Genomic DNA, 18,586 nt, shown 5'->3' with positions numbered 1-18,586 from the left:
AAGGGTTTGGCCATCAGATGCAGTCTCTTGGTTGATTACCATACAGTTCTCTGTCAAGACCTTCTGGTTCTTCATCTGTACTTTCTTGAGCAGAATCATTGGAGGAGTATCTTTAATAGGTTTCAATGTGTTGCTGTTGTCTTCAGTTTTAAGACTAATTTGATGCAGCTCTCCAAGCAACTCTATTCTGTGCAAGCCTCTTCATCTTGGAATAACTACATCCTTTAGAATCTGTTTACTGTATTCATCTCTTGGTCCCCTCAGTCTAAACTGATGATCCCTTGATGTCTCAGAATGTGTCCTATTAACCAAACCCTTCTTTTAATCAAGTTGTGCACAATTTTTTTTTCTCCCCAATTCTATTCAATACCTCCTCTTTAGTTATACAATCTACTGATTTAATCTTCAGCACACTTCTGTAGCACTACATTTATCTTCTTGTGTAAACTGTTTATTGTTGGCCACTGATAACCTCGCCGTTGAGTGCCAATACGATCCATATGTGTCAACACTCCAGACAAATACCTCCAGAAAAGACTTCTAACACCTAAATATATATTTGATGTTAACAGAATTTCTGCTCTTCAGAAATGCTTTTTCTTGCCATTAGCAGTCTACATTCTATATCCTCTCTACTTTGGCCATCATCAGTTATTTTACTGTCCAAATAACAAAAGTCATCCATTACTTTGTGTCTCATTCCTAAACTAATTCCTGCAGCACTGCCTGATTTAATTCACCTGCATTCCATTACCCTTGCTTATATCCTTTCCAGTTTCAGTGGCCAAATTGATATCTTTGCAGTCGTGAAGAGCAGGGCTGTTGTCTTGACCAGCAACTTTGCCTCGTTCCAGTGAGCTATCTGGGACACCATTTTCCTAAGCCAGTTCACGCTTCCCATTCCATCACAGGCAAAGATAAGAGCACATTTGTCCAGACCAACCCTCCTGAATTTGGTCCTGGACTTGAGTCCTCCCCAGTCTTCTCAAAGAAAAGAGTGAGCTCCACCTGCTGTGAGGTTGTGTTGACCACTGGATATCCCTGTTGGCTAAGCTACATTCTGAAAACTGATATGATACTACTATAAGTCTGGTTTCCTGTTTCTTGCCTTGCCTTTTTCTGGATCCGATTACCATGAGAAGTATGAGTATTAGACTCCATCCTTGTCCCCTTGTTCTCTGTCTTAGAGGTAGGAGGGGTCTGTTTATCCCCTTTACTTTGAGAAAGTTGGTTTTTTGGAGGTCTTAGATTCAAGTTCTCCCTCTGTTTATGTTAGGAAGTCCCTCTGTTTGCATTTAGGAATTCCCTCCATTTAGAATTTAGGGAGCCATTGTTTATCTTTCTTTTCTTTTTGTTCTTTGAGAAGTTGTTTTTCTTCTAAACCACAGAAAAAGATTTATCATGACCTGGTCCAACTTCTCAGTGACAATTTCTACTTCTTGAACTGGTCTGTCGTCCAATCCAGTTATGGAAATAGCTTCCATTGGTTCCAGCCCCAATTTTTGGGTGTTTGAGGTTTAATCATGTCCCTCAGTTTTTGTTTTATTTTGTTCTGTGCTTTCCTTTTTGGTACCATGAGAGTTGGGGATTTATTTAGTTGACACCACAGTCCACCATGCAGCACAAGACTTATTACTCAGGGAGGTCGCCCGATATCCCTAAGGTTCCATTAATGACATCATCCCTTGTACCACACATCTCTTGGCATGGATCGCATCACACCTTGGGCTGGGTACCTGGGGAACTGGAGGAGGACTATGGAAGTTAATATGCAAGAGATGGGGCATTGTAGGACACTTCTCATGTGATTTGTCTGCCAAGACCAGTTTGACATGGGAGACCTCACCAGTAGTTGCAGTAAAGCTGGCATAGCCTTCAGCTTCTTGTGAACACCTAAGCCTCTTCACCTGCATGGTCAGTGCTACAACAAGACGGTATCCACAAGAGAGGATGGTCTAGAATATTCACTAGTAGTGTGGTGAAGGGAATCCTGAATGCATTTAAAAATAGATGTTTGTTTGATGTCCTATGTGATGCACCGACTGGTGATGTTCTGTTGTTCACTGTTTGCAGGGAATACACCAGATTTATCAATAATATGTCCCTCCGTTAATATATCTAGCAGGATTACAAGATTCCCCCCCCCCCCCCCCCCTCACCTTTAATGACCACACATTGCTGAAAAAACATCTGCCTGATGCAGTGGGAGGATTGCCTGGCAGCAGCAAGCTGGTACTTCAGGGGCATTGATGCTCTGGCCCATGACTGTAGGTGAACTAACAGGCTGGCTACTGATGTTAAGTGCCAGAAGCACTGGCGACTCCACCAATGGAATGTGGTTGAGCTCTATGAGAGCCTCCAGTGTTAGGCACAGAGGAGATGGAGAAACCAGATGGAAATATGCTGGAGGTCACAGTGCAGAGTAGCCACTACTGCAGTAGCTTCTTGGATGGTGAGTTTGTCTAGCCTGGATGCTGCAACCAAAGCTGATTCCAATGCTTGTGGAGCAACGACCACACACCCACAACCAGAACTAGTTGACGACCTTGTTGTTCCGAAATCATCCCCCAAATCCAATCCAGAGTCTGCTCGGAGGTACATGTCCAGGCAGGAGGGCACACATCCAGCAAACTCTGCATGCAGATGGCACCATGGTTGAATGGATTCTAGCGATTGGGGATAAGACTTTGGAGATGCTGGTTGGTGTAGCTGACAGGCCAAACAATCATCCAACATCTGTGTGATGTCATAGTCCATTTGTGGCCAGTACACATAATGGTGAAAGACCTGTTGCATGTGGGAGGCTCCTAGACTGATGGTCTGATGGTCGAGCTGGAGCACCCAATTGGACAGTCTTGAACATCAGCAGCACAGTGCCTTGGTGAACCTGTGGAGGCCTGGCGATGCTAAGGCTGCATTATGCCTGGCCATCCTCTTTGTATATGTTGGAAAACGCCCTGCATTACAGGATGCTGCCATGATGCCACTGTGACATTGCTAGAATTTATTGGATAGTTTTGCAAAGGCTTTTTAATGTGGGAGGTAATCTGAAAACATTCAGTTTCCTGTCTCTCAGATTCCAAGTCTTGACTCATAGGGATTCTGGAGAAGACATATGCTTCATGATGTTGATAAGGCAATAATTCGTGAAGTACTGGCCGTTGGATAAGTGTAAAGCTAAGCAATGAAAGAGTGAGATGTTTATTTTGGTGGTTTATCTTTGGGTCAGACAAAAAGAATTAAAGGCTAGTCGTCGGTAACCAAATGAAACATATTTCTGTAAATCTATGTACTCAAAAAATGATAGCCAGCTATTCCTCTCTATTTACAAATAATGACCTTGATCCTGATTTAAGGTAAGGAAATGAACACTATATGCTTTTCGCAGCTGTCAGGAAGTTTATGGAAAACGACAGCTCCGATGCCACGAGGGAAGCCGTCAGTTGCCAAAACCGGTGTAACCTAGGCTGATGATACATAGTCAAATGGACTGCCTGCAGGCGAGTTTTCAGAGTTTGAAATGCTTGCTGATAAGCTGTAGACCATTGGAAGCCAACATCATTGTGGCGTAGTTGATTCTAAAGGTATACAATAGAAGTTGCCTGAGGTATAAAATGATCTCAATAGGTAATCTTATCAAGAAGCATGTGGAAGTCCTTTGGGAACTGTCATGTTTTCGATCTCCTTGATGTAGCCCCATGTGGGCTGTAACCCAGCTTTATGAAAGATGTTTCCTAGGTAAATTATTTGAGATTAAAAAAAATGAACATTTTAAAAAATTGTACCCAAGACGCTATCCAGACAGTGTGTTTTATCAACTGCTCTAAAACCCTATGGAATATAGCAGTTGCACATGCAGTGCCAAACGGCAACTTATTATACTCGTAAAGACCAAAAGGAGTATTTAGGCCCAAGAGTTTTCCAAACTCTTCCACCAATAGAAGCTAGAAATAAGTCTTACTCAGTTCAGTTTTTGAAAGAACGTGCCACTAGTTCATATGAAAAGGATCTGTTGGACCAGGGTAGTGATAGGAATCTCCTACTGCTTGGACATTGACAGTTAAGTTTTACGTCACCACACAGAGCTAAAGTGCTCCCAGGTCACTAACAAAGAGACCCAGTGACAAAAGGGAACAAAGTGGAAGCACCTGTTATTGTTCCATACCTGTATAATTCCAGTTTCACTAAGGACCAATGGAATCTGGCTGGATTTAAAAAATGTGGCACTGTGGAAAGGTTTAAAACAGTGTGTGCCAGGAAAGTTTAAGGCTGGACTTAGACCAGTATGAAATAATTGGGTAAAATGGGAACCTAAGATGTCTTAAGTCTTTCACACGGCATTGAAGGCAGGGTAGTATTAACAGTATGCTGAATAGAAAAACCAAAAGCCAAATTGGTGTCAATTCCAAAAATATTTTCTGCAGACAAATTGACTAACATAGGGAAAGACAGTGTCCTGTTAACTTTGTTCTACTTCCCAAAGAGCTTTGCTTGGCCTTACAGTGGATTTTTATGATGCCCATAAGCCTAAAATTTGGAATACACCTTGTTCAAAAGTGGATGAACTGTTCTAAATTACGTTGATCTCTCTCTCTCTCTCTCTCTCTCTCTCTCTCTTTCTCTCTTTCACTCTCTCTCACACACACCTGTGTCAAATAAGAATATAACATACATTCCTGATTTCTGCATATATAGTATTTTCCGAGAAGCCACTGCACAAGCACTACCCGCAATGTTGTTGATCTGTGTCATAGAAAAATCCAGCTGGCTGTGTGTTGCACTCTGATATTCTTCCACTGTGTCCCCTCTTAAAACACTGTCAGCACTTGGCATCATAATGATGGCAATCCCACTGTAGATATAATGTGAAACTAGTCGAGAAAACTTAGCAGTAACCGGAAAAAAAAAAAAAAAAAAAAAAAAAAAATTGGGTTGGACACCTATGGACCACATGAGGTGGAGCAGAATGGGGCTGGCGGGCCCTCACTGAACGGGTCACATTTACCGTCTTAGGCTCAGAAGAAAAGTCCTGTTGCACTTTGTTGATCCTTGCCAGGGCCATCATGGACAATTAGAAAATGTTTGATGGGCAGCTTGGGAAATTTCAAAAATCTGACAGGCACAAGGTCTTTGTTCATAGATTTGTAGTAGTGGCAAGAGGAATTGTAATGTCCGTAGTTAAACTTCCTGCAAACAATAAACACAGGAACATGTAAATTTGTGCTTCCTACTCAAAACTTGAAGATATGTGATCTGTGAAGCACAGCTGCGTGTGTCTGATTTACAGTGTAGCAAAATTTTTAGTTTAGCGGCAACCACAAGCATTTGAGTACAAAACCTTTGTGTTAGCAAAGCATAAATCTCCGAAAGAAGTAACACTGAGGTTTACAACATTGGGACCAATTTCTGCTCAGGTTAATATGACTGGGGGTTGGCAAATAGCAAAAGAGCCCACTGTCATTGCGGGCACTGAATGTCGTTTGATTGGAAATGTAGTGCTAACTTTGTGTGGTAAAAATCTCAGCCGTCTTGTGTGTTAATACATGACTGGAAAGCCAAAATAGCTGGTAAAGGTTGTGGTTGCTGGTGAACCAAACTGTTCAGACATTTAACCAACTCATTGTATTGATTAACCTGCTGTTACCAAAGTAAAAAAATATCACAACATGTTAGCTGAGCTCTCAGATTTCATTGGAAATTCCGTTTCATCAGTTTTGTTGTCCCCAATTTAACTCACAAAAGCCATTTATTAAACACTTTGTGGCGTATACTGAAGCAAAATAAATGACATGTAGTTCATCATACTTACTCTCAATTTTCTTGGACCACAAATGAAGAAAATTGGTAGTTAACACAACTTGAGTTATAGTGATGGAAACTATTCATAGGTGAGACTAATAGCAATCGCTTGGTCCAGTGATAACACAAACCGCTGAAGTACAACTTAACCCTTTGACTGCGGCTGACTGCTACAGCAGTCGGAGTGCGCCGTGCCCTGGGTGCAGCTGACTACCACAGCAGGTCAGCGCTGCTGTGCCCCAGGTGCTGCCGACTGCTGTAGAAGTTATGAGATGTTCGCTCGCCTATTGTTTAGCTTCACTTGAATAAGACGTCTGTTTGTTTGCAGTGCAAATAGCGGACTCTCGCCACATCTTATTGTTTGCTCTAACCGCAACAGATGGCGTTTCAATATACGGAACTCGACTATATTTGAAGTTGATGTCAGCGCTTTTGGCCGGCCCTCACAGCTCTTGTACGAATAATTTGCTTTAGACACAACAGATAATGCTACTGAGATTTTTGTCCAACTGTAGTTTTGTGCCTTTCTGTGAGACTCTATTCTTGGTTCAAACATCAGTTGCCTATTATTCGCTTGCGTTTGTGTAGTGAATTTATGGAATTTGATGGCATGTAAAAAGCTCCCCACCTTCGAAGAGATAATACAGATGTTGATGGAGAGTGACTCTGAAGAATCGCTGTGCTCACCAATAGACAGCGATTCAGATGAAGATTCTCTTACAAATAGTTTACAATCTACAGATGTTTTTGATTCTCATTCATCTCCATGTGTAATTACTAGTGCAAAGCCTATGACATCGAGAGGAAGTCCACTATAGGTACTTCAATTCAGTGCTCATCATCTTCAAATAAAGACGCAAAGCGATCCACAATGATGACAGAAAACAAATGGAGTTGTGAAAACATAAATCCAAAGAAGCACAGTGAAAATGAGAGCTGCCTCTCTTTCTTTAGACTTTTTGTAAATACAGGCATTGTTGAAATGATTTGCCAGGAATCAAATAAGTATTATATGTATTGATCAGATCAGCCAGTTGCAAACCAAAGACAAATTCTAGAATAAAAAAAGTAGAGTGACACAAATGTGTCAGAAATGTATGTTTTTACAGTGTCTTCCTTTCTGATGGCTGGAGTGAAAAAGTTAAAACTAAGTTAATATTGGTCTACAAATCCTTTGCTGGAAACACAAAAACATAATTTTTTCCAAAGTAACCTTCAGAAACCGATATTTTTTGCTGTTGAATTTACTGCAATACTTTGCCCCTAAATGGGGATTACTTGTCAAAAATTCGGCCTATTGTAGAACATTTTCGGAAAATGTTCAAGGAAACTTTCTATCCTTATGAGAATCTGTTCAATCTCTGATGCTGTTCAAAGGACGTCTGAAAGTAAAGCAATATATTCCAGCAAAGAGAAATAGGTTTGGAATTAAAATTCTCATAATTCGCGATTGCGAGACAAATTATGTACTGGATTTTATCGTTTATGTTGGCACACAGACAGACAGTGATAATCATGGTATGGGAGGGTCTAGAAATACAGTAGCCAAATTACTCCAACCTTACCTGGAGAAAGGACATACACTCTTTGTCGGCAATTGGTACACCAGCCCAGATCTATTTCGTTGGTTGTATGATAGAGCTCCAAACTCGTGTGGTACAGTCAGGCAAACACAGAAGCAAATGCGAGTAATGGAGGAGAAACGGAAGAAAGGAGAAATAACTTTCCAGTCTTCAGAATCAGGAAAGCTAATCGCTCTGAAGTGGCATGACAGGAAGGAAGTCTGGAAGCTATCAGTGTACCACAAAGGTGAAATGCATCCGACTTCAAAAAGAGATCGGAAGAGTGATGATCTGAAAATGAAACCATGTGTGGTAACAGATTACAATAAATCTATGGAACTAGTCAACTGAAGCGACATGCTAATAAAAACAGTGGAAAATATGCGGAAGTCATCTAAGTGGTACAGGAAATGGTTTTTCCGTGTTTTGGACCTGGCAGTGTTCACTGCCTTTTGCTTATACCAGAAAATGAAGTACAAAAAGTTTCATCTCAGTGTAATTAGAGAAAGTTTTGCAACTTTTTACGTTGATCGCAAGAGAGCAGGTGATGCTAAACGTCAAGAGTACCCTACAAGACTAAACGTGTTGACACATTTATCAGATCAGTGGGAAAAGTACAAGACATGCATAGTCTGTGCTCGAAATGGACTTGGGAAACAAACTAAGTTGTGCTGTAAGGAATGCAATGCAACTCTTTGTGCTTATCAGTGCTTCAAAACTTATCACAAACAATTTTAGCAATAAAAAACTGTTAAACCTAGTTTTGAGAGAATGTAGAAGTGTTTCACCATTGCAAACGTCTTTATTTGTATATAAATTATAATAAAAATGCACCACCCAAGAAAATGAAGTGTAAATATTATAAATAAATATCCCCAATTCTTCCAATGACCATAACAAAATAGAAGGCTGAAAATCAGCGAGTGTGTTGTGAGCGTTGCGCGTGGTGAGTGTGCCAGAAGCATTCAGCACCCAGCACACGACGAGTGGCACAACAATGCAGCACACGAGGTGTGACCGCCAGTGTTGCACATAGCAGTCAAAGGGTTAATAGAGGTAGACAGAAGTTACTATATTCAGACCCCAAGCAGCCCCAGATGTAATACTATCAATCCAAAGAATAACCACCCTAGTGCTGAATCGTCATCAATACTTCAGTCAGCAGTGGAGAGGAATGTAATAGCTACCAAATAGAAGTGAGCTTCAACCTGAGGCTGCTTCACATTAAATTGCTCGGTTGATGGGCCCACATCACCCTGTGTCCAGAGCTGCTGTCTTTTTCGTAGCTTGCAGTAATCCCACCGAGCGTGTGTGTAATGAGATTTATTGATAGTATGGTGTCTCCCATTGATACATCTCATGGGATTCCAAGATCCATGGGAGAGGTCATTACCAGTCTTATTCCAAAGGTAGTGCTGAGAGTAGGGTGCCAAATAGTTAGGTTTTTAAGACAAATTTCATCACGTGTAAACTGAATCTTTCTTATGCAATGTTATCAGGAATGTATTACAGGTTATCAGGTTAAAGGTGCCGAGGCACATTTAAAGAGCTGCTGAGTCAACGTCTCTAATCAAATTGTTGTAATCATGTACAATACACCCTAAGCTTTGATTACTTTCTTTCTGTAGATCTGTCAAGTGAGTCAATATAATGGTTGTGTGAAAGTAATACCCATATTGTAGTGAAAGTATATCAAGTCCTAATCCTAGGGAGCAATTTATGCTGAGTGTTCAGCATCACTATATTCCATACAAATATTTTTTAATATGTAATAATCTGCATGAAGACTTCACTTTTAACTATTCTTATTAATCACAACTTCCCAGTGCTTCAAAACTAGGGATCCACTTCACTTTGTTACTACTCTTTGACACTCTACATCTACATCTACATCTACATTTATACTCCGCAAGCCACCCAACGGTGTGTGGCGGAGGGCACTTTACGTGCCACTGTCATTATCTCCCTTTCCTGTTCCAGTCGCGTATGGTTCGCGGGAAGAACGACTGTCTGAAAGCCTCTGTGCGCGCTCTAATCTCCCTAATTTTACATTCGTGATCTCCTCGGGAGGCATAAGTAGGGGGAAGCAATATATTCGATACCTCATCCGAAACGCACCCTCTCGAAACCTGGCGAGCAAGCTACACCGCGATGCAGAGCGCCTCTCTTGCAGAGTCTGCCACTTGAGTTTGTTAAACGTCTCCGTAACGCTATCACGGTTACCAAATAACCCTGTGACGAAACGCGCCGCCCTTCTTTGGATCTTCTCTATCTCCTCCGTCAACCCGATCTGGTACGGATCCCACACTGATGAGCAATACTCAAGTATAGGTCGAACGAGTGTTTTGTAAGCCACCTCCTTTGTTGATGGACTACATTTTCTAAGGACTCTCCCAATGAATCTCAACCTGGTACCCGCCTTACCAACAATTAATTTTATATGATCATTCCACTTCAAATCGTTCCGCACGCATACTCCCAGATATTTTACAGAAGTAACTGCTACCAGTGTTTGTTCCGCTATCATATAATCATACAATAAAGGATCCTTCTTTCTATGTATTCGCAATACATTACATTTGTCTATATTAAGGGTCAGTTGCCACTCCCTGCACCAAGTGCCTATCCGCTGCAGATCTTCCTGCATTTCACTGCAATTTTCTAATGCTGCAACTTCTCTGTATACTACAGCATCATCCGCGAAAAGCCGCATGGAACTTCCGACACTATCTACTAGGTCATTTATATATATTGTGAAAAGCAATGGTCCCATAACACTCCCCTGTGGCACGCCAGAGGTTACTTTAATGTCTGTAGACGTCTCTCCGTTGATAACAACATGCTGTGTTCTGTTTGCTAAAAACTCTTCAATCCAGCCACACAGCTGGTCTGATATTGCGTAGGCTCTTACTTTGTTTATCAGGCGACAGTGCGGAACTGTATCGAACGCCTTCCGGAAGTCAAGAAAAATAGCATCTACCTGGGAGCCTGTATCTAATATTTTCTGGGTCTCATGAACAAATAAAGCGAGTTGGGTTTCACACGATCGCTGTTTCCGGAATCCATGTTGATTCCTACATAGTAGATTCTGAGTTTCCAAAAACGACATGATACTCGAGCAAAAGACATGTTCTAAAATTCTACAACAGATCGACGTCAGAGATATAGGTCTATAGTTTTGCGCATCTGCTCGACGACCCTTCTTGAAGACTGGGACTACCTGTGCTCTTTTCCAATCATTTGGAACCTTCTGTTCCTCTGGAGACTTGCGGTACACGGCTGTTAGAAGGGGGGCAAGTTCTTTCGCGTACTCTGTGTAGAATCGAATTGGTATCCCGTCAGGTCCAGTGGACTTTCCTCTGTTGAGTGATTCCAGTTGCTTTTCTATTCCTTGGACACTTATTTCAATGTCAGCCATTTTTTCGTTGGTGCGAGGATTTAGAGAAGGAACTGCAGTGCGGTCTTCCTCTGTGAAACAGCTTTGGAAAAAGGTGTTTAGTATTTCAGCTTTACGCTTGTCATCCTCTGTTTCAATGCCATCATCATCCCGGAGTGTCTGGACATGATGTTTCGAGCCACTTACTGATTTAACGTAAGACCAGAACTTCCTAGGATTTTCTTTCAAGTCGGTACCTAGTATTTTACTTTCGAATTCACTGAACGCTTCACGCATAGCCCTCCTTACGCTAACTTTGACATCGTTTAGCTTCTGTTTGTCTGAGATGTTTTGGCTGCGTTTAAACTTGGAGTGAAGCTCTCTTTGCTTTCGCAGTAGTTTCCTAACTTTGTTGTTGAACCACGGTGGGTTTTTCCCGTCCCTCACAGTTTTACTCGGCACGTACCTGTCTAAAACGCATTTTACGATTGCCTTGAACTTTTTCCATAAACACTCAACATTGTCAGTGTCGGAACAGAAATTTTCGTTTTGATCTGTTAGGTAGTCTGAAATCTGTCTTCTATTACTCTTGCTAAACAGATAAACCTTCCTCCCTTTTTTTATATTCCTATTAACTTCCATATTCAGGGATGCTGCAACGGCCTTATGATCACTGATTCCCTGTTCTGCACATACAGAGTCGAAAAGTTCGGGTCTATTTGTTATCAGTAGGTCCAAGATGTTATCTCCACGAGTCGGTTCTCTGTTTAATTGCTCGAGGTAATTTTTGGATAGTGCACTCAGTATAATGTCACTCGATGCTCTGTCCCTACCACCCGTCCTAAACATCTGAGTGTCCCAGTCTATATCTGGTAAATTGAAATCTCCACCTAAGACTATAACATGCTGAGAAAATTTATGTGAAATGTATTCCAAATTTTCTCTCAGTTGTTCTGCCACTAATGCTGCTGAGTCGGGGGGTCGGTAAAAGGAGCCAATTATTAACCTAGCTCGGTTGTTGAGTGTAACCTCCACCCATAATAATTCACAGGAACTATCCACTTCTACTTCACTACAGGATAAACTACTACTAACAGCGACGAACACTCCACCACCGGTTGCATGCAATCTATCCTTTCTAAACACCGTCTGTGCCTTTGTAAAAATTTCGGCAGAATTTATCTCTGGCTTCAGCCAGCTTTCTGTACCTATAACGATTTCAGCTTCGGTGCTTTCTATCAGCGCTTGAAGTTCCGGTACTTTACCAACGCAGCTTCGACAGTTTACAATTACAATACTGATTGCTGCTTGGTCCCCGCATGTCCTGACTTTGCCCCGCACCCGTTGAGGCTGTTGCCCTTTCTGCACTTGCCCGAGGCCATCTAACCTAAAAAACCGCCCAGCCCACGCCACACAACCCCCTGCTACCCGTGTAGCCGCTTGTTGCGTGTAGTGGACTCCTGACCTATCCAGCGGAACCCGAAACCCCACCACCCTATGGCGCACTCACAACTTTGACTTTTCATTCTTGCACATATTACTGATGTAGCAGTAAAGTATATCACCTTACCTTAATCACTTGGAATGCTGGTTGTTGTGCATATGGGACTTCTTGAAAGTACTATCTGTATTACATTAGTGTATTAAAAAAATGCTCTTTCCACTTCACGATGTTGTGTCTCAATGTTGACTGTGTTAGATGCTCTCACTGAAGATAAAGAACCTTTTTATTGTTGTAGTATGACAACTTTCTGAGGTATGAAGTATTTGCCATTGAAAGTGAAGATTTATTTTTATATGCAGCAGCTACAAAAGATTCTGTATTACCCATGTCAAAGTAACCACATAATCTAAGTAAGTTAACACTTACTGAAGGAAACAACATTGGCCATAGCCACTCCCCAACTTGTTCCAAAACAACTGTTCAATCATGAAAGGCAAGGCCCATGTAAATCCCCTGCTATTTCTTTGAAATCACTGCTACCCACTGCTGACATAATGTAAGTAACTTTATTGGGCTTACTGAAATGGCCTGAAAAAAGCATCACTGAAAAATGTTGTGTCGTTGTATTGTACTTCCCTTATTAGCATCAATGAGAGGTTACATTATATTTTAGGAGAAACACATTAACCCTCACACCGTCTTCTTGTTCTTACCAGCACGTAACACCACTATCGATAATAAATGTGTGAGGAGGAAGAAGTCATTATTGTGCGCTCGTAATGCATGTGTGATAAGCATATTTTCTGAGGAAGTTATAGGTAAAGAACTTTTAAATCTCTCCATGTATAACAAGGTGTTGTTATTATTATAATGAATCCTGTTGACAAAAGAAAAGATTTTACTGCTATGAGAGTCCTACAATTATGGTTCTTTACCTTTTGCAGCATGGGCTGGACATACTGACCTTTCTGAGTGCGTCAGATCTACTGTGCTAAAAAACTTTTAAAACTTAACAAAGGAGTTTTGCCTGCTTCTGAGAATTATCCAATATGAGAGAAGATAATGTGGTAGATAATCACTTCCAACAACAGGAGTGTGTACTAAAATGAATACACCACACAAATTAACACTTTGAATGACAGAGACACAAAAATAAGAATTTTCTTTCATATTTTTACTATTTTATTTTTTATTGGTCCAGTGTACTAATTAAGTCTTTCTGCAGTAACTTTTTCTTTGAAGGCTGTACTGTCGAGTTATTGTGACCAGCGCAGTACATTTGTTCCAATAGTCATTTTCTCAGTTCATCTGCAGACTCTGTAGACTTTCTGTCTGTCATTTCCACCAAAAATTTGTGCTTCCTAGAGAATATGTTAATTTCCTCTTTGCTTTCTGTATCTGCTATCTTGGGTTGAGCTACTTTGAGATATTTTTGGACTTTGTAGATATGTTGTCCTCCCATCTTCTTTCCAAGTTTCCTAATCACTCCTTGCTGTAAGATCCTGATTTTCAGCTGATGAAAGATGTGATATAATCACTACCTTTTTTTCCTTTGTACTAGTGACTGGGTCAACATTTCTGTAGACGCTTTCATTGGGGAAGTTTCTTCAAACATCATCAACCTATTTTTTTTATTTATGTAAGTTATGGTATTCCTCCTTCCACTTTTGAGGAGTTGATCAGTTATTCCTCTTTTTTTAAAAAAAAAAAAAAAAATCTGGAGCAGTTTTGAAAGTGTAAGTAGCTTTGGGAAAGTGAAAGTTTTGTAGAGTTGAATCTTAATATTTACTGACTGACAACCTTTCCTTGTTTTATGTTGACCGAATTAAAAATTGCCTGATGATTTCTCCCAAGTATTTAAATTGACAGAAAGAAAATGTAAAAAATTGCAACAAATTAAGCAGGCAAAAGGGAATAAAGTCATTTAAGAAATAAGACCTATTTAAAGTATAAAATTGCTAAGCAGGAATGGTTAGGTGACAAATGCGACACTGTAGGAACGTGAAAGACAAGGGGAAAGATAGGTGCTACCTATAAGAAAAGAGAAGTACTGTAAAGTGGGGTGACTTTGAACATTTTAAATTCATTTTTGGAAATTCAACAGAAACTTCTGAAGATATTGACATGAAACTTTTGAAGATATTGACATGAAACTTTTTGGGAAGTTACAAGAGGTGTTGCGGAATATGATAAAACAGATTATACATTTTTATCCCCCATGCCTAGTTTATTTTATTTTATTTTTTAAAATTTTGCACTGTTCAATTTCACACCATGGGTTGGGGTCACTTTGAACATGGAAACATTTGCCTATTCTGTGGGAGTCATGTCAATTACTGTTAAATGACATGACTATCATATGAAACAGCATGTTATTTTGTATATAAATATAGTTTTGAAAGTAACTTATTTAGAAAAATTTGAGCATTTTTATGAGTTTTCTTTAATCACCTGAAACTGTTCATATGATTACGGTTAATGTTTCTAATAATTGAAATGGGTACTGAGCTAGTTATGAAATAAGAAACTTAAAAACAAATCTTTTCAAATCAGTCTGTATGACTTTAATAAAAGAAATGAAAAAAAAGTTATCACATTTTAAAGAATTGCATCTGTGAACACTCTACAGGAAAGGAAGTTGCCACAAAAGAGTGTCCACTCTAACAGATGTCATAGACATCAAATTGAAGCTCAAAATGAAGCCTTCCCCTTCTATCTACCTTAGAATCAGGTAGAATCCTACAAATGTCATCTTTTTCAAAATCTGACACATTGTAAACATTAGGCCAGACAAAAAAAATTCATCTGATTCCACCTTGGATTGCCATTTCCTCAGAAGTGTAATGTCATCATCAGTGATAATATGTCCAACACTAATTCACACTTTTCTTTGAAGAAAACTTCACTAAAACATGTTTTCCATGGAGCTGATGTGTCAAAGAATAGGGAAGGCACTGTTTAAAGTCACCCCTTGAAAGACAAGCCTTCATATCTTATTTTTTTATGTCACTAAACAATAAATTTAACATTTTATGCTTTCCGTACATGTTCATTCAAGTGTAAACCTTGTCCACAGAAACTCGTTTCAAATTATAACCTCAAAAATGCTTCTAATAATAGGCAAATGTTTTTGCAGTTGTGAAGGAACTTACATTTCCAGAAAATTATTTCATTTTCTGGCATTGGTATACAATATTATTTCATATCGACTGTCATATCATCTGAAAGTATCAGTTATTGGCAATATTTAATGACTCTGCCCTTAGTTTCATATTTACACACTAGAGTGCAGCATTTATTTTTAAAAAAGACGCTAAATTGCTGTTCTAAGTCGTCTCGCCGTTCAAAGTCACCCCGCTTTACGGTAACTCTATGAATATCAAGAGCTCAGATGACAAGCCAGCACTAAGCTAAGAAGTGAAAGCTTAAAGTTGGAAGAAGGGCAATAAAAGGGAAATGAACTTTTAAGTCAGTATTATAGAAAGGGAAACGAAAGTAGATGAAGATGTGGTATTGTGAGGGGAATTTGACAGAGCAGTCAAAGGCCTAACCCAAAATAAGGTCTCTTTAGTAGACAACATTCTCTCGGATCTATTGAGGTCCTTGAGAAAGCCAGCTATGAAATAACATCCAACTGGTGTGCAAGATATATGATACACAAAATACTTTCAAGCTTTGGGAATACAGTAATAATTGCAATGCAGAAAAGAGAAGTTTGTTAACATAGAACATAAATTTAAATATTAGGAAGTCTTTTCTGGAGGTATTTGTATGGAGTATTTCACTGCACTAAAGTCAAATGACAATCGACACTTTACACAGAAGAGCATAGATAATTTTGAAATTTGAACCTACAGAAGTATGCCAAAGATCAGATGGGTATATCTTTTAACTAGGTTCTGAGTCAAATATGAGAGAAAAAAAGTAATTTGTGGCACAATTTGACTTAAGGAGAGATCAATTGATATGACATATACTGAGGCATCAAGAAGTGTCAGTTTGGTAATGGAACAAAGTGGGTGGGTGGGGGGAGGGGTTTAAATTGTAGAGGAAGATGAAGGCTTGAATATAATAAGCAGGTTTAAATGGATGTAGGCTGCAGCAGTTATTCGTAGATGAAGAGGCTTGCAAGGATAGATTAGTATTGAGAGACCACAACAAAAACAGATTTAAATTGCAGTGCAATGTTAGTTTTTTTGACTATTTATGGAGAATTGTTTCTACACTGGTGTTTGGTGGGCATAATCTCAGTTTTCTTGCAGTTTTTCTTATTCAGGGCTTTATTCCAGGTTTTACTTTCAGTGGATTTTCCTGTTCCTAAATCTTCACAAAGTGATTGATGGCTACATAGAAAAACAGTGAGGATAATCCATCACCCTTATCTGAGGGGTGTGTGTGTGTGTGTGTGTGTGTGTGTGTGTGTGTGTGTGTGTGAAGAAAGAACAGAGAATATCAGCAGTACTAATAATTTCACTTATTGAAGGTAAATCATGGCTAACCATTCTCTCTCCTTGCAATATTTAGTTTTTCTTAGTCGACTTTTTGATTTCTTATACTCTGCATTCATTTTTATTGCAGTGTTTGATGGTGGTCTTAGTCAGCATCTAGCAGCGTATTCTCAGGGAGAGAGAGATGCTTGGCTGCAAGCTATACAATTGGCCAGTTACGAGTGCATGCGTTCACAGTTGTTGGCTCTGCAACAACGAATGGAGCTGAGACGAGGACATGATCCTCACCTAGATATTCATATGTGGCGCATTCGACATGGTCATTCTGTAGGTGAGTATATGATGTTTGTTTTGTCGTGTCTTGTCTTGTCTTGTTTGGCTTGAGTTTGTGAAAGGGACAAAACAGTAGGATATTCTCCTGTATCGGTATCACAAAAGATAAAGAATGCACTTATAACACATTGTATGCTGCAGGCTAGAAGATTCATACAAGCAATAAATCACTGGCTTTTGGGTAAGCATTTTTCCACAGTGTCCTTAGTCTAGGTGTGCTAATGACTACAGAACGACTTATGTGGAGTTTATAAAGCATCAGTGAGGCACTGACAGATTAAAATTTTGAATTTGTCTGAGTGATAGCTCAGCCATAATAGTGTGTATACCTTTGGAATATTGTCTCAGTTTTTTTACTCGATTCTTGGTTTCCTGTGTGAAAGATAAAGATCACTGTTTGTATTGATTGTTCAGATAGTCCACCCCATGTAGGACAATCCGCTTGTGCATGGAATGTGGTACACACCCAGCTTTTGGAGACCTAAACTGGCTTTAACTTTGCAAAGAAAACCTTCTGTCTAAACAGAAGGGAGCAATACACAATGGATGTCAAGTTTCCATAGGAGTCTACTAATCTTTCTGGACATTGGGCTTGCATAAGGTAGATAAGTGATTTGTGGCCCCCCTTCCTCTGTATCAGTCTTGACCTCTTTTCCCGATGTTCTTGATTTAGACTGCAGTGCCCTTTCAGTTTGACAATCTTAGCACCCAGTCCTTTATAACACTGTTGACTGGTGTTGTAATTCTTCAGTGAGGCTTTCCTTTTTGGAAGTGTTAGAGCTTTATGGACCAGCCCTTAGCACCAAATTTTTTGTGATGGATGATGAAGGCTTGTGGCATGGAGGTGAGAGGTCTGAGTATGTAGGTTTTCTAATGGGGTCTAGCAGAATGAATATTAGGATTCAATTTACATAGTGTGGTGTCACTGTTGCATTTGTGCAAACTGCTGATGTGAGGGCTGCATTGAAAATGGACAGCTATTTGTTTGGAGATCACAGCATGGAGCATTCTCCTTGGAGGCATATTCCAAAAACTAATAAGCCTCCCATCACAATTCAGTGACTCTTTCATTGCCGTTTCAAGTTGAGACAACATGAGAAAGTCCCTGATCATCAGACAATTGTGTGTTGGGTACAAAAATTCATGAATAATGGATCTTGTGCAAAGAAAAAAAGTCTGGGGCAATGAAGGACACAGCTGACAGTGCAGCGGGTAGAGGAGGGGTATCAACCGCTCATCCAAAGTCCTCAGCATTTTGCTGCCAGAGACACCTTGGTGGTAACAATGTCAGATCATTCCTTGCAGTGCATCCTCCATAACCTGCACTTCCATCCATATGAATTGCAGGTTGTACAGGAACTAAACAGACAAGATAAAGTTGCCCAGCAAACCCTCACCTTGCCACAGATGTGGCACAACTCATTGATGTCAGATGAGTCCCATTTTCATCTAGCCGTGGTGTAGATAAACAGAATTAAGGTACAGGAAGCTATGTAACCAAAGTAACCCTTATTGGCTGTATGATAAATCTCTTCACTAAGAATATGCGACTGTGTGCTGCAGCACGGCATTGTTTGGCATCATTGATCCATGTTATTTTGAGGACCTTCATGGTCGTACAGTA

The 18,586-nt window shown here is 40.0% G+C and overlaps 1 protein-coding gene across 1 annotated transcript in view; it reads left to right on the top strand.

Moving 5' to 3' along the window:
• LOC126188852 (inositol polyphosphate-4-phosphatase type I A) overlaps nt 1-18,586 on the top strand; it is a 260,606-nt gene that overhangs the window by 58,310 nt on the left and 183,710 nt on the right. The window contains exon 5 of the mRNA XM_049930493.1: nt 16,760-16,960. Coding sequence (XP_049786450.1) covers nt 16,760-16,960 — 201 coding nt within the window. The remainder of the gene's footprint in view (nt 1-16,759; nt 16,961-18,586) is intronic.

Source organism: Schistocerca cancellata, chromosome 5, assembly GCF_023864275.1.
Source record: "Schistocerca cancellata isolate TAMUIC-IGC-003103 chromosome 5, iqSchCanc2.1, whole genome shotgun sequence".
Lineage (NCBI taxonomy): Eukaryota > Metazoa > Arthropoda > Insecta > Orthoptera > Acrididae > Schistocerca > Schistocerca cancellata.
Note: the sequence above shows the minus strand (reverse complement) of the source record. Positions and strands in the feature narration are given on the sequence as shown.